Below are 17,958 nucleotides of genomic sequence, written 5' to 3'. Positions count from 1 at the left end.
ACCTTGTCAATGTTTTGGTTTGTTGGGGAAGAAGAGCGCGTTAGAGAGATAATGGAAATCTATTGATTTTAGTTAGGCACTGTGTCTGATGAAAATGTAAGGGCGAAATAAAAGTTACAAAAATAAAATATGAGCATTGAATATCTAATAAGCGAGGGATTTATGCCTATACCTTCTAAAGAGCCTTATTTAAATAAACTCTCCACCATAAGGTGGGATGTAAATTTAATTTGTCATTCCGTTCGCAACACCTCAACATTTTCACCGGAGACCTATAAATTATATGCATATATTCTTGATGATGTTGAATAAAATTCGATGTCCAAAATGGGATATATAGGCCGAAATATTGTTAAGTTCCAATGGACACTACACCAAATTATTCGATATTTTGGACACTTTTTTAACCGAATTGGTTGTGGTTTGGTATTTTGGGTCTTTATTTGAAAATGAATTTCCCTACCGCAAAGTATCAATACTGGTCCATATTTAGTGGATCTAATATACAATATAACGGAACACCTATTATTTAATATTTTGGAGATTTATCGCACGTTTTTAAATCGGATTTCGTAACAGTATAGCTCTCATACAACGGTACCCTATTTTTCGGTATTTGCCAATGTTTTGGGGTATTTTTACCCGGTCGAAACGGCATACGTTAGAGCCGATATGTGAGCGTTCGCATGTTCGAATTGCAAAATGAGTTGTCTCCGTTTTTCACCAAAGTTTTCGGGCAATCAAATTGTTGTGGTGTACATCTCTGAATTGACGCCTCTAAGTAGATCAAACGGAGCTGCAGCCACAAGACGAGTTTAACACTAGAACGCCGAAGGCAGTCATTTTGACCGCTTTCCAATTTCAAGTACAAAAACCAACTGTGTATTTAATGACACTTTTTTTTAAATTTAGTGAATTTTTTATAATAAACGTAATTCTATGAGGTACAAAAAGTCACCATATTTAAAAAAAAAATGTCACTAAATGCACAGTTGCTTTTGTACTTGAAATTGGAAAGCGGTCAAAATGACTGCCTTCGGCGTTCTAGTGTTAATCGAAGACTCAGACGACTCTTTCCTTCGAGGTGCTCCTTTCGCAAACAATTTCGTTCGGCTTCGAATACACACATGGTCGATTGTTGTTCTGTTTCAGGATCATAGCATAGAATCTTGTGATGATTTTATAAACATGATCTAGCCAAATCGGCCCATAGACCTTTCGGAGAATTTTTCTCTTAAGGGAACTCCCCCCCCAAATTCTATTTTTTATTTTTAAGATTTTAAATGGACTGGTAAATGAATACCAATGCTTGTTAAGGTTTGTAACTTTGCACATATATATTTGAAGATTTAAAAAGGAAGAAAAATAATTTACAAAAAATTTTTGTTGTAGTTTTGTTGCTGTTTTTTGTGATAAAAGAAAAGTACTTATTTTTGATGGCGGGCATGAAAACTCCTCACTGGATCGGAATCCGAGAATTCCAACGGTGTTAGAAAGAGTACATGTCTGGCTCTCGTATAAACTAGGACACAACAATTAACAAAATGGCGAAACTTTGAAAAAAAAAAAATTTGGGAAATCGGCCATTTTTTACAACAAACTGAGTTAAAAATAAGGAAGTTCTTCACCGATTGGCTTTATCCTAGTTCATACGAGAGCTACACACTCCCAGAGAAACGTGTCAAAATTTGGAACCGATTGGATTATTAGTTTTTGAGTTATCGTGCCCGCCATTCGTAAAACACTGATTCGAGAAAAATGCGTTTTAAGTTTGAGAATCCCTCTTGCCGTCACTTGATGCTGGCACAAAAAATCGTCTATATCTTCAAGAGTTCTTGGGATTTCCACTTGAAATTTTGTAGGGACATTCTAGAATTAGAGTCCTTACGTCCAGCAAGCTATACGAATTAAATCAAAAAATTTTTTGACACCGAGAATGGGGGGTCCCCTTAAACACTCCAAGAGCTGCCTCAATTGCTTCAGATCCATATAACAGCACTGGTAGTATCAGCGTCTTGTAGAATGTGAGTTTGGTACACTGCTTACTTAGATCATAGTAACATCTGTTAGCCAACACTATTCTTCTCCGAATTTCCAAACTGATGTCATTAGTTCTATTTACGGCGATAGCAAGGTATATAAAATCGTAGACTTCCGAAGCTATAGTTTTCAAGTTGTCGTTAAAGTTGTATTAAAGTTATCCTGCATAGCCGTATTAATTTTGCAGGAATGCAGAACGCAGACATGGCTTACAGTCGACGTATAGGTACAATGTGTCGATATGTTTTTCGTGGGTCTTTTCCAGGATTTTGCGAAGAGTGAAGTTCTGGTCAGTGGTGGATTTGCCAGGTCTGAAGCCGCATTGGTATGGTCCAATAATATCATTTTCATTGGCTTCAATCGTTCGCACAGCACGCTGGTAACACTTTATATGCGATGGGAAGGAGACTTATTCCTCTTAGTTGGCACATATCGTCTTGTGCACGGGACACAGGATGCTGAGGTCCCCATCATTGGGCATGCATTCCTCTAGCAAAATTGTACTAATCAGCTGGTGCATGCTTCTGACTAGCATCTGACTACCAGTCTTGAATAGTTCGGCTGGTAACCCATCGGCATCGGCTTTATTATTCTTCAGCCGATTGATTGATATTCTGTCCACATATTGGCTAGGTGGAATACACTTTATACCGTCATCTCTTATTGGTCCTGAGGTATCTTCTTCACCGCTACTATTTAAAAATTCTCCTTCCAGTTTCTCAAATCTACAGGAAGATGGCCAACACCAAAGCCTTCGGTTTGGTGTTTTACGTTGGTAAAATCTCTTTCGAATAGCGTTAGAAATTTTGGATTCTAACGTTCCAATAGTATTCCATGTAATTTGCCAGCGGCTTGGATATCACAAAATTGGAATCCAGAAATGAAGATTATGGTTTATATAATCGTCCAACTACGAGTATGTTAATAACCAAAATTGTCATATTTTGGGTTCTGAGAATACTAACTCCCCCACAAACTGTTACGATTTCTCATCGTCAATGGACAATAGACCTCGAAACACCAAAAAAGTCAGGATAGGTGTATATTTTGCAGCATCAATGTTTTATGGTACATCGACATTTAAGTACGTCCATCGCCTTTAAGCAAGCTATACGACGTTCTGATAATATTTGTCGTATAGAATCTAGAGATATAGTCAATTTTCGCGCACTCGTTTAATTCGTATTTTATGATATTTATGTTTTTTTTTATTACTTTCTCGAAATTGTTTTTCCGAGAGTTAATGGGTGCGAGCATATTCAAGATGCCTTGCAATGGATTTTGCCCAACTATAACGTGTTTATAAAGTTCAAGAAATCCAAACAATTCATTGTATGTTATATATGGACATTAATTTATTGTTATTATTTTTTCTTTCTACAAATTAGATGGTTTTGTATGTTTTTCTACAGACAGATGGACTTTAAACAAAAATTTACAAAAGAATAACTTAATTATATTTTTTCTAAAATTATTTACAACTTTTATACGAAATTGAATTCACCAAACTACATTACATACAATCTCTTGAAAATTTGAATCTCTTAAAATTTGCACAAATAACTTATAAAATTAAACACTAGGAAATAAATACGAAATACATAAAAGAATAATTATTAAAAAATAAAATTATTAATTATAAATTACTATACATATTTTTGTATTTTAAATAAACAAATTTTTAACAAACGAAAACACTTTCTTCCTACCCACTAATCTTTGATTGTTCTACGTATCCATTCTGTGTAGTCGGCAACATTTGTGTATACGGCCGGATGTCCGGTTAGGCCACACTGCGTAAAGCCAAAGCTAACAATGCCATAGGCAACCCAGCGAGAATGTTTACGATCGAAAAACATTAGGGGTCCACCACTGTCACCAGCACACGTGTCTTTGGCATGTTCACCACCGGCACACAACTGCTTTGGACCCAATTGTATGCCATACAAATCCAAGACTTTGGTGCAATTTTCTCGAGGCATAAGAGGTATGCGAAGCTTCAACTTTATTGGACTCGGAATATTCACGAAATATTTATTAACTAAGAAAGAAACAAAAAAACATATCAATAATTAATTTAATTTGAATCCAGAATTACTTACAAAAATCCGTTCTCCCCCATCCAGACACCGAAAACATTTGATCCCTTTCGAATGGACTATCCTCGGTTATGTTGGGCAAACAAATTGGCATAACAAAATGTGTAAAAGACACCGGATTCTTCAATCGTATAATTGCTATATCGTTTAATTTATTAAACGAATAATCTTTGTAATCCGGATGCACGGTGATCTTTTCCACACTCATATCCATGGCAGCATCGGCACAACTCAAATAGTTCGGTTCCTCAATACAATCGGGTTCGGTTCCGACATTAAATTCACCCAGTCGTACATATTTTCTACGAAATCAAATGAACATTGCAAAATTTAGATGAAGTGACTCTTTAATTTGGCATTAAACTATACCGCTTACAATCCCTTTTTCTCACGATAGGCTTCGCCATAAACGCAATGGGCCGCCGTTAGAACGTGGCGATCATCGATCAGAGCTCCACTGCAACCATATTCATCTGAAATTGAATACACAAATAAATAAAATTTAGATTAAATAAATGCAATAAATGTTGTAAAAATAAGTGCGGTCCTGTTAATGGGTTGCTAAAAAAAAAAAAAAAAAAAAACGGACCTGCACTGAAAATTGTTGGATTGTGTCTTATTATTATTTAATCAAACGCAATATTCCATCACATTGGAGTAAATAACAAAATGGACAAGATATTCGAAGTACCCTAAATCGGCAGGTATCGTAATATAAGGTCCATGCCATTCAATCGAAAACCGAGGGATGTCGCCAGTAGGTGTCGTTGATCTTCCCACGAGTCGCCTCCTTAGTCGTCCTGCGTTCGTGAGGGTGTCCACACAAATACACATCCAAGATCTTAGTTCAGAACCATCGATGTAAAACAATCTCGACCAATAAGATATTATGGTCAAAGAAGTGAACAAGGATATTACAAAGCTCACTATTTAAAATAATCATTTATATGGCCCCAAAGAGGGGACGTAATGTAGTAGATATTATGCCAGACTACAGATGGATGGGGTCGGGTTCGAATTCCAGTGGTGGAATTCTCCTTTAAAATTTGTTTTCGATAATTTTTAAAAGAGAGCTTATACCCCCTTCGAATGAAATGCATCCGAAACCCCCTGGCATTCTAATAAAGTAAATATGACAGGAAAAAGTACGACCCAGAAAAAATGACAAGACTAAATAGCAAGGACCCCAACCAATGCACCAAATCACAGGAGGCGTTGTTTCTATCCAACGATATAGGGCATCCCAATTACCTAGCGCAGGATGCAGCAGACCAATCATCTAACAAGCTGGAATAAACACATTGACATTTTGGTGCTCCCAAGAAGAGTTACAGATCTAAAAAACTGGGACTTAACCTCAAAATCGCAAAGCGCAATACCGTCCCCAAGGATAATCTGATCTTCTTGAAAGCGCCGAAAAGCATTAGGTCTCCAGAAGAGCAGCAAAAAACTTTGACGAGTACAAAAAAGCTTCCTAACAAGGATCCCTCTGGTGTCGAGAAGACGAACGCAATGTAGGAATCATCTGTAAAGTCAAATGACCGAAAAACTTAGTCAAGATGAGCTTTGGTAAGCAGTGATAAACGACAACCGTAAATACGACAAGTTGATTTATCAACATGAGCAAGTGTCTATGATATAGGATGGAACAGCGACTTCCAACAGAACGCAAGTTTTGCAGGCCATCGGTAAAATAGGACACTGCTTATAAAAATGTGACGGAAAATGGGACATACCACTTCATTTTTTTTTTTTAACCACACCCCCTATAAAGGTTCATTTTTCAAAAGAGCTACTATAATTTGGAAGGGGGAAAACATCGTTAGAGAAAATATATAGATCTATATTTTGACATGTCATCCGTATAAATTCAAACCCCCGGTATAATACCGACACACGTCAAATCATTTTTTAAATATTTTCTATCATTTCGACTATAAAGTATTATTTTTTTTATCAAAAGACAGATTGTTAATGCATTGTTTCCTTGGAATTATTTCGCTTGACTTGAAAAACAATGTACCATACGCGCACATGTACAAATATTTGTCATATTTCAATGAGGGAAATATTTAATAAGTTGATGAGATAAACAAATATGTATAAATAATATATATTTCATAAATATTTTACTTCTCCCAAAATTAACGTGTGATCGAATACTTGTTAAATAAATTAAATATTATGTAGAACATATGACGTTCTCAGAAGTTCAATGTTCAGTTTATATGAAAAAAAACATATTTAAAAAAATATGTAGAAGCACTTCCGCTGACTGCATGATAAAAATATTTAGTTTTTTTAACCTTAAAATATTTAGACTATAGAGTCATATAGGAAAACAAGTTAAAATTGCATATTGTTCGATTAAATCTTCATTAAAAATATTTTATTATTTAGAAATATGGCAGTTCCAAGTGTACAAATGATTTTTTATCATTTAAACCCGATAAGGAAAGCATCAAATGGTATGATATGTTTTTTGGGATATTAACCAGGAACAGGTATAAAAGTTATATCTAAAATGAACCAATTTGAAAAAAACTTAATCACACGTCATTTTAGACACATGTCGATTTACGAATGAACCGTTCATTATAGTGCAAAGTCGGTAGCCCGTAAACTGTTTCGAGTTCATCGGTCAGACATGCCTAAAAACACATCTTTTTTAAAGACCAACTCTTCTGATAGTCCCAAAAGGATATATTATTAAAAATACATTATGGTGGGTCAGAAATATTCTTTATAAAATTAGTTCCTTAAAATGTATTATTTTTTCAATAACAAAATAAATATTTTTTAAGATTTAAAAAGGAAGTAAAATAATTTACAAACAATTTTTGTTGTTGCTTTTAGTGATCAAAGAAAAGTCCTTATTTTTGATGGCGGGCATAATAACTCCTCACTGGAACATAGGAATCCGAAAATTCCAACTGTGTTAGAAAGAGTACATGTCTGGCCCTCGTATGAACTATGATTATTGACTTTGCACAACAATTAACAAAATGGCGGAACTTTGAATTAATCGCCTATTTTTGACCACCAACTAAGTTAAAAAATAAGGAAGATCTTCACCGATTGGCTTTATCCTGGTTCATACGATAGCTATACACTCATAGAGAAACGTCCAAAAAATTGAAATCGATTGGGTTATTAGTTTTTGAGTTATCGTGACCGCCATTCGCAAAATCAATGTTTAGAGAAAAACGCATATAAAGTATGAGAAGCCCTTCAGCCGTCACTTGATGCTGACACAATAAATCGACTATATCTTCAAGAGTTCTTGAGATTTTCACTTGAAATTTTGTAGGGACATTCTTGATTTATTTCGGATTCGAAAAACTGAATACAATTTGTTGACACCGAGAATGGGGGTCCCCTTTAACAAGTGAACGTAGTAGTGCAGTCGGACGAGCCTTTGCAAATTTTCGCAACAGTGCTCTATATATGCGCTTCTAATAATACTAAAATATATTTCAATATTAGAACACATACATCAAAATACTTGAAACTAATGAAAAGTGCAAAATATTCTAATTCACACCTCTAAGAAGAAAAATGTACTTCAAATAAAAATGATGCAATGTCGTCAGATTCAACTTTATTGTGCTGTTCGGATCATAGATATGTATATAGAGCGATCCAATATGATGATCCCATATATAATAACCGGTCATCACCGTATACTATAGGTGTAATACTTGGATTTCACTCAGACTTTGCAGAATTTCGTAACGATTGGCGGAATATTTTAAAGTGCAACAATGATTATGGTACCAATCAATCAATTTAAAATATAATTGTACGTCTATTTGACCTGACAAATTTTAACGGATCATAATCAGAACAGCCATACTTATCGTCCGTCAGATACCCTCTCTCACGTCAAATTTCCTAATTAATGTTTTTAGTCCCTTGAGTCCTTAAAAAAGTTTTTTTTTTAATCCACTCTTCTGTTAGTCCCATAAAAATTATCTCTAAAAAATTTAATCTTTTAATCCCTGAAAAATATCTTTTAATCCCAAAAATTATTCTTTAAAAATTCACGCTTTTATAAGTCCCCAAAAATATTCTTTAAACATCCACACTTTTGTTAGTCCCAGAAAAATTATTCTTTAAAAAATGTACGCACTGTTTAATCCCCGAAAAATATTCTTAAAAAATCGATGCTTCTTTTAATCCCAAAAAATAGTCTTCACAAAATCAACTTTTCTTTTAATTACCGAAAAATTATTCTTTAAAATGTCTTCGCTTCTTTTAATTCACGAAATGTTATTCTTTAAATGTCCATTCTACTTCCAATTCTCAAAAAATATTCTTTACCAAATCCACGTTTCTTTTAATTCCAGAAAATTATTCTTTAAAAAATTCACGATTCTTTTAATACCCACAAAATGTATTCTTAAAAAAATCCTCGTATCCTATAATACCCGAAAAAAATTATTTAAGAAATCCACGCTTCTTTACTTCCGGAAATTCTATTATTTCAAAATAAATCCACGCTTTTGAAGTTCCCGAATACATTTCTATTTTTCATACGAAGTGGATATAGTATCCAACATTTAATATAAACTTTGCATCATAGTATTTTTAGATGCAAAGTTTACGTATTTATAAAAACTATATATATTTAATTTAAAGCGAATCAATAATCCAATTTGGTACAAACATTGCAGAAATATTTTAACTAACTTCGATTTTGTCTAAAGAATGAATATAAAGGACAACGAATTTGTTTAAGAACCGTTATTCTTTTATATGGATCAAAATGTCGAACGGATATAAGATATTGAAAGGGATAGGGTATTTTTATCGATCCTAACTAAATGTCTCGGAAATGTAGCAGCAGTCACTAAGTTTATATTTTCTTCATCCATTATATGGAGTTAATGTTTTTTATTAAATTTTTTTAACACTCAAAATATCAACACACTCACTTGTATTATAAACCAATAACGCCAACCATGGGAATTCATCCAGTTCGGCTATTTCACCACCATATATACGATGTGTCACCTGTTTACCACATTCATTCCATAAATTGAAACCTTCTACCGGTTCGACGGTTTGTATGCGACGTTTAAGTTTCTTCTTTTTAAATCTCGCTGTGGCATCCTGAAAGCGACGATATTCGAATTTTGTAAAACGTAAATTGGGATAACGATAATCCTGGCCATTGGCTGTGCAGCAAACTAAAGGTTCTAAATGTTCGTCACTATCATCAACAGACGATATATTACTAACACATTGCACCTTTTTCAAGAAATTCACTTTTTCTGCTGGCAAATTTGTTGAATTACGAACTAGCAGATATGCCGTACACTGACTCACTTTCAAACAAATGCCCGGTTTATCTTCATTTGGTATTTCACAAGATATTGGACCGGGATTGTCATCTTCTTCGGCAGCCGAGCCCACGATTGACGATGATGATAACGAGGAAGCGGAATTTGTATAGACAACACGTGACGCTGAGGACATTAGATCATCCTCATTATCCGAAAACGCGGGCGTTTGGTATTTATCGCTACAATGACAATTTACAACTAAGTCCACTACAAGTAATAGCAATATTGCCAAATAATGACACTTAAGGAACATGACGACGTTTGGTAAAAAACCACGCACGCAGTGCCTTCAAACGGAAAGAAAGGGGAAGTGCAGCTGATTAACCGTTAAACGATCGACCGAATAAACGATCGTTTATGGCTTTGAATTGCAATTGACACAAATAATTGAAAACACTTGTGATTAATTTTTGTTGTTGTTATTGTTTTACGGCTGCCTGTCAGCCAATCGATGCGTTCGTACACAAACGAAAATGAAACCGAAGACAAAAATTAAAATTCACTTCACCGCCGAGACAACATAACGCGACAACGTACCGTTTTACTATGACGATCGCGAGCCAAAAGAAACGACTGAGCCAACAGCTGTTAATCCCACACGGGGTCGACGCTGCTTTAAGCCATGTCAAAAACAAATGCAAACAAATACTTACTCACAAGCAGGCGGGCTGGCAGTCAGTCAGTTAGCGGCATGAATATTGGAGTTGGACCTTAAGTGTTTGTTACAGACAAAACAGCACAGAAAATAAATCAATGAACACAGTGGGAGATATTTATTTGAATTGCATATCAAACGTTTGATCAGGAAATATGGCCTCCCTAGACAAGATTAAATAATCCTTATTTCAAATATAAATTATTGGCCGATAAATGTTCCGGAGATCCCTTGTTCCATTTTGATTCCTTGTGACAACCTCCGATGAGTCTATATTTTAATACTCCCTCACCCATTGTGTATTAATTTAATTGATCACCACAATGTTGTGTTTGGTTAGGTGCCAAACCAAACACCTTAACACAAATTATGTGACAGACATTTAAACGACGACGACGATGATGATGATGACAACAACAAAAAGTAAACTCCATATTGACAGCAGCAATATGCCAATTCAAGATCACCTTGCGATCTCAGTTGATTTGTAAAAAAATAAAAGCGAATAAAAAAGCAAAACAAAAAACCGAAAAAAAACGCCACCTCTCCATGAACACCCGCTCACCCACAGTAAACTCGAATCGAAGTGTTAAAAATGCAATCACGGAAAAGTACACACGAATTATCATCGAACACACACACACAGCCGGCTTTACATCTTGACTGCCGAACAACCGGTCATTTACTTAGCTGGCAGCAACATGCAACAGCTTACAACTCAATGCCAGCTTATACGTACTCACAAACTTACAAATGTTATGCAATCCTTGCTCTTGTGTATATGAGGAACTGGCAAACTTGAATGCAGCAATGCAGACCAGCCATCACGACTAATGTCTGAACACCATTGAATGATTCATCGATCATTTGTTGCGATCAGCATTGAGATTTCACTTTCATTTGACCCAGAAATATGGATATGCAGTTGGAGTTTATAGCATATTTTTAGGAGGGTTGTTGTGTTTTGATTTAAAAATGGATAGAACGAAAAATAAATCTGGCAACGAATAAAAATGTGTCTTCCCGTACACAAAACTAAAACTTTTCAAATTTATAAATGAACAATTAAACCAGAGTTATCTGCGTATTATATTCACTTCTCGTCTTCAAAATTCAGAACGTGTGTGTGGGGACTATATATTTTTTAAATTATCTGCAAATTTATTATTCAAAAGGAATATGCACAATACATCTACTTTGGTTTAAAACGCTCGGCTAAAATCTTCAAAATGCAAAAAAAGAGAGGATTCTCAATATAAGGGTTGTGTCAATGCAAATGACACAGTATCTTGTTATTCAAAGTTCAAGAACCTGAAATATCAAGTTACATCCACTTCTGTAGACTAATGCGCCTATTACGATCAAAATACCGAAAATATGTTTGATCTTTATATGGGGGCTATATCAAAACACAAATCTATATAAAATTTTCTGTATGGGTCAGGGCTGTCCACACTAATATATAAAATTTTTTGATTGTATTTGTTTCAAATTTGTATTTCTTTCAATAATGAGAAATATTGTAAATTTGTTCACTTCAACTGGTAAGGAAGAAAAACATTTTGTGCTAACAGCAAATATGATTGTTAATGATATATTTTCCCTTTAAAGATAGATTCTGTTTTGCCCTCCCGCCATATCAATAATATTATTATAGCATTAATATATTTCGACTCAAGGTCTATATAGGGTCGGTCAGTAAGCGAATTCATAGAGAAAACTTAAGTCAATTTTTTGCCGAGGCGAAAACTAGTTCTTTCGCCTTTAAATAAAAAACACAACACAATTTGTAATTTTGTAAGATAATTTACTTGGAAATGTTCTTTAAAATCTTGAAATAGTCCAAATATGCTGCACTAAGACGATATAAATTACAATTGAATTGAATTTTGACAAAATATTAATATTTTCGTTTTAACGTCTAACATAATTTTGTATGTATGTATTGTTTTCAAAATATGATTTGACAACCCAGTAGAATATACTCTATTGCGTGACAATTTCGTTAACGAATCGTTGACGAAATTTATGGAATTGTCATTCATGACTAAAAACATAATATGTCGTCGAATATGTCGTTCTTCTCGAAATATGAAAACAAAACAAAAATAGTCTGAATCGAGTGTACTATGAAATATTCACAGAAACAAATAGAAAATTCTTTCTGAAAATATATATATATATATATATATAAGAAATTTGAGATAAAGAAGACGTGCTATCTTGGTTAAAATAGGTAAGTTTAAAAGAATATATAACTATTTATATCATTATTTAAATGCATTGTTTTACTCTTAGGATGGGGCAAATAAATGGCAATTAGTGAAATATTGTAAGTAATATCTGAAAGATGTTTCATATTCCAATGCATTTTAATTTTGTCGTTTCTTTACAGATGTTGTTAAAATGGAGATAATCATTACGCTAACTTCTCAGACAATGTGCTTATTTATATTACATGATATTATGTAAATATATGGTATGTTTTTGTTATATAATAAATTTCATGCTAAAAAATTTTCATGAAAAAATACATTTTTATTTGAATTTTAAATGGAGTATGTGAGTATGATTGACGACAATATTGGTGGCAATAGGTATGCAGTCATTAACGAATGTGCAAACGACAGGAAGTGAATCTGTCGTTAACGAAACGTAGGGAGATTATTCGCCGAAGTTGTCGTCAACGACGACTTCGCTTACCCTGTCGCCCAAGTTGTCGTGCATAAATACTGCGACACTTGTGTGAAAATTTCGTCAACGATTTCACATTGTAGTCTGCAAAGTGTTTTCAAGGAATTGCCATTGTCTTACACGATATATGACTTTTCCATCTCCATCCGTTCAGCCAAATTTAAATTTGATCAAATTTAGTACATATAATTACGACTTTTCAAGATTACCTCAATGTCTCAATCCTACACTTCTGTCAGTAATTTTAATTCAAAATTTTAGGATTGCCGCTCAGTCCGTTCTCACAAACCAAAATGTACCATATTTAGTACCACCTAGTGTTTTAGTATTTAGTACGAAATTCCTTAATCCATACCTTAATCCTGTAATTTTAATTCCAAATTTAGGTTTTCCATGTCTATCCTTTCACTCAAATCGAAACCATGTAGTTCTGTTCGTTCTTAACTACCTCAATCATGCTCTCTAAGAGTAAACTTAATTGAAATTTCAGTTTTCCATTTCTATCCGGTTTCCATTTCTATTAAATCGAAATTGTACCAAGTTTAGTACCTTTAGTACCTTCCAACAGTATTTGCAGAATTCCAGCCCCATCTGTTCACACAAAAACAAATGATAAAATATTTAGTACCATTTTGTTCCCATAAGTACGAATTTCCTACACCTACACTCCAACAGTAATTTTAATTCTAAAATTCTGAAGTCCAGCCTATCCGTTTGCACAAAATCAAGTTGTACCATATATAATACCATTTAGCACAGATAAGTACTTTACTTTCATATCTCAATTCTACACTTCAACAATAACTATTATCCAAATTTTAGGTTTCCAGATCTCTCCGTTCACTCAAACGCAAATTGTGCCAAATCTATTTCCATTTAGTACTATTCGTACACATAAATATGAATTCCAAAAGCTGTCTTTATAGTACAATCCTCAACAGTAATTTTAATTCCAAATTTCAGGTTTTCAGCTCTATCCGTTCACCCAAAATCCAATTTGTACTAAATTTAGTAACATTTAGTACATTCGTACGCATAAGTACGAATTTCCTAAACTCATCAATCCTACAATCCAACTTTCATTTTAATTCCCAATTTCAAGACTCCAGCTCTATTTGTTCACCTAAATCCAACTTGAACGAAATTTTGTACTTTTAGTCCTCTACTCCAAAACTAATCATAATTCCTCTTTTCAGGACTCCATTTCTATACACTATGCAAATAGTATCAAATTTAGTACTTATCATACACATAAGTACTCAAAATTTCATACTTCTAGCTTCAGCCGTTTCGTCTGGGCGATGATCCCACAGTCACTCACTTATCACTAAGTTCCTTTATATATTAAGGTTATATACGGCATTCTCGAATTAATTTATTACCGAGCAATGACCCTTAAACCGGGGTCAATGACCTTTAATCCGGGGTTAATAACCCTTAATCCCCTCAGTGACCCTTAATCCGGATTAAGCCTTAATCCCCCTCAATGACCTTTAATCCGGGGTCAATGACCTTAATCCGGATTAAGCCTTAATCACCTCAGTGACCCTTAATCCGGGTTCAATGACCCTTAATCCCCTCAGTGACCCTTAATCCAGGGTCAATTACCCTTAATCCGGATTAAGCCTTAATCCCCTCAATGACTTTTAATCCGGGGTCAATGACCCTTAATCCCCTCAGTGACCCTTAATCCCCTCAATGACCCTTAATCCGGATTAAGCCTTAATCCCCTCAGTCACCCTTAATCCGTTGTCAATGACTTTTAATCCGGGGTCAATGACCCTTAATCCCCTCAGTGACCCATAGTCCGGGGACAATGACCTTTAATCCGGGGTCAATGACCCTTAATCGCCTTAGTAACCCTTAACCCGGATTAGGATTAAGGGTCATTGACCCCGGATTAAAGGTCATTGACCCCGGAATAAGGGTTACTGAGGGGATTAAGGCTTAATCCGGATTAAGGGTCATTGCCCCGGATTAAGGCCACTGACCCCGGATTAAGGTCATTGAGGGGATTGAGGTCATTGAGGGGATTATGGCTTCATCCGGATTAAGGGCCACTAAGGGGATTAAGGTCATTGAGGGGATTAATGATTAAAGGTCATTGACCCCGGATTAAGGGTCATTGACCCCGGATTAAAGGTCATTGACCCCGGATTAAGGGTTACTGAGGGGATTAAGACTTAATCCGTATTAAGGGTCATTGACCCCGGACTAAGGTCATTGAGGGGATTATGGCATATTCGGGATTAAAGGTCACTAAGGGGATTAAGGTCATTGACCCCGGTTTAAAGGTCACTGAGGGGATTAAGGATTAAGGGTCATTGAGGGGATTAAGGGTATTTAGGGGATTAAGGGTCACTGAGGGGATTAAGGGTTACTGAGGGGATTAAGAGTCACTGAGGGGATTAAGGTCATTGATCCCGGATTAAGGTCATTGAGGGGATTAGGGCTTAATTCGGATTAAGGTTCACTAAGGGGATTAAGGGTCATTGACACCGGATTAAAGGTCATTGACCCCGGATTAAGGGTAACTGAGAGGATTAAGGTTTAATCCGGATTAAAGGTCATTGTCCCCGGATTAAGGGTCACTGAGGGGATTAAGGTTCCATTGGTGACAATAGGTATACAGTCATCAACGATGTGTAAACGACAGGAAGTGAATCTGTCGTTAACGAAAAGTAGGGAGATTACTCGCCGAAGTTGTCGTCAACGACAGTTTCGCTTACCCTGTCGCCCAAGTTGTCGTGCATGAATACTGCGACACTTGTGTGAAAATTTCGTCAACGATTTCACATTGTTGTCTGCAAAGTGTCTTCAAGGAATTGCCATTGTCTTGCACGATTCGTTAATGTTGTCTGCAAGACACTTTCTACTGGGAATAAACTTAATACTCAGCTGTCCGACCTTATATAGGCCTTGTTTCGACTTGTGCCGAACTAATTTTTGCCGAAAATATGCTATTTTTTCGTACAGTGTTTGAAAACAAAAGGAAATGAATGTCAATTTTAATATATTTGTTTCATTTTCCAATTGGAAATTTGACATACACCGACAGTCCATGGGACATATTTTTGCCACTGCTGGTATAGATGGTTCCCAACCTCCAAGAGCTAGGAATACCAAATTACAAGAATTTCGGAAAGAAAATACGACTTAAACCTTCAAAAGATGCAACATTTCAGCCACATTGATTGAAATATGCGGGAAAGAATTTTTAAAACACTGAAATGTGAGTTATATTAAATCGTGGACCAATATACCCCATTTGCACTACCAATCGCTATGGAGACTTCATTTGACGGTGAGACATGGTTTATTCTAATCATTTGTGTATTATTTTCTTATAGTACGTATTTTCAAAACTACCTCCATATCTCAACACTACACACCAATTCTGACCGCAACAAAAATCTATATCTCTATACTAAATTGTATATGATTTATTACCCTTTATACTCTTGTAATACTTATATTCAAAAAATCCTAAATTTCAAATATAGGTTCACCCAAATCTGAATTTAGTACCAGTTAGTACACATTAGTATAAATTCCCATACCTACAATCATAAGTACGAATTTCCAAAACTTCCCAAATCTTAATTCCAAATTTCAGAATTCCAGCTCCATCGGTTCACCTAAATCCAAATTGTGTCAAATTTACACATACAAATTTCCATTACTACCTACATCATGCTATCCACTGAAAATTTTTTTACCCAATTTCAAGATTCTAACGTTACTATTGTGTAGAAATTAGTAGACACCCCAACACTGATACTAACTCGAAATTTTAGTACATTCAATACACATTAGTACGAATTTCTAAAACTACACTCATACCACAACTCTACACTCCAAAATTAATCTTAATTTCAAATTTTAGGATTCCAGCTCTGTTGGTTCACCTAAATCCAAATTTAGTACCATTTAGAACTAATACGTACAAATTTTCAAAACAACTACATCTATTCCCCAACCCTACACTTCATCCAAAATTCAAATTGTACCATATTTAGTACACATACGTACGAATTTCCAAAACTACCAACATATCTCAATTTTATAATACAGTAGTAATTTTGTTTTCAAATTTCAGTGATACAGCTATATCGGTTCACCATAATCATAATTGTACCAAATATAGTATCACTTAGTACTTTTCGTACCAAATGTAGTACAGTTTAGTGCTTTTCGTATACATGAGTACACTCTTTCCAAAAGCATTTCTTGATATCTCATCCTTAATTCGCATTCCATTCACATGCTACGAAATTATACCAAATTTAGTATTTTTTAGTACTTTTCGGATACTTATGGTTCCAATGTCCAAAAAACGCTTTGCTATTCTACACTCAAATTTAAGAGTTCTAGCTCAACCGGTTCGCCACATGTACCACATTTAGTTCTTTTTAGAAATTTTTGTGCCGTTCTGGTACGAATTTCCAAAAACGCAGGCTTATCTGACACCTTTGGACCAAGAGAGACCCCAAATTTCAAAATTCTAGCTTCAGCCGTTTCGTCATTAAGTCAATCAATTACTTTACTTTTTTATTAGTATAGATGACATTTACGATTTCTAAGATGTTTAGAAATTAAAAATTGGCCAACACCTTTAAGATTATATCGCACGTTTGCTGAGAGACCGGCATAAATCAAAATAATAGATTTTGCAGAAGATCCTTTTTAGGTTTTCAATTTACTCACACCTTACAAGGAACAAAGAAACTTCTACAGCCTCTCAATCAGTGTGTGAAAGATATGGTGATATGGCCAACAATTCTGCATTATTAACTCAAAAATCACAATTTTTGATTTATGTCGGTTTTGCAGCAAATGAGCGATATTATAGAGAATATGGTTTATAATTCCCCAAGACTGTACCTACGTAGAGGTAGATTCCGGTAAACTAAATAGCGGGAAATATTTTCTCAATAATTTGCACATATACTACCCAAACTACTAGAGGTCCGTACCGCATGTTGGAATATTACAATGTCATTTCCAAATCTCTATAACTGCCACAAAATAGGTCCAAACTGAACTAAACTACATTTATTTGAAACATAATTTGGTTGTGTTTAAAAATGTATTTACCGGCAGATATATAACTTCAAATAAA

The 17,958-nt window shown here is 34.9% G+C and overlaps 1 protein-coding gene across 1 annotated transcript; it reads right to left on the bottom strand.

Annotated features, from left to right (window-relative positions):
• Positions 1-3,752: 3,752 nt before the first annotated feature.
• On the bottom strand, positions 3,753-9,620 carry LOC133337074 (CLIP domain-containing serine protease B8-like). The gene is made up of 4 exons (XM_061545340.1): positions 9,077-9,620; positions 4,516-4,612; positions 4,143-4,441; positions 3,753-4,081 (listed from the first exon to the last, which is right to left on the bottom strand). Exons 1-4 carry the CDS (start codon positions 9,618-9,620, stop codon positions 3,753-3,755), a joined length of 1,269 nt encoding a protein of 422 aa, XP_061401324.1.
• Positions 9,621-17,958: the final 8,338 nt, after the last annotated feature.

Source organism: Musca vetustissima, unplaced genomic scaffold, assembly GCF_032173495.1.
Source record: "Musca vetustissima isolate MV318-11 ecotype Yass unplaced genomic scaffold, APGP_CSIRO_Mvet_v1 utg58322, whole genome shotgun sequence".
Classification (NCBI taxonomy): domain Eukaryota; kingdom Metazoa; phylum Arthropoda; class Insecta; order Diptera; family Muscidae; genus Musca; species Musca vetustissima.
This window is presented reverse-complemented; position numbering and strand designations above follow the sequence as displayed.

What these genes read in the sequence shown, in the direction of transcription:
- LOC133337074 (XM_061545340.1), bottom strand. Translation starts at nt 9,620, where the DNA reads ATGTCCTCAGCGTCACGTGTTGTCTATACAAATTCCGCTTCCTCGTTA. An exon ending in GTTATTGGTTTATAATACAA is followed by an intron (nt 4,613 to 9,076) that starts GTGAGTGTGTTG and finishes ATTCAATTTCAG; the next exon opens with ATGAATATGGTTGCAGTGGA. An exon ending in ATGGGGGAGAACGGATTTTT is followed by an intron (nt 4,082 to 4,142) that starts GTAAGTAATTCT and finishes TTTCTTTCTTAG; the next exon opens with TTAATAAATATTTCGTGAAT.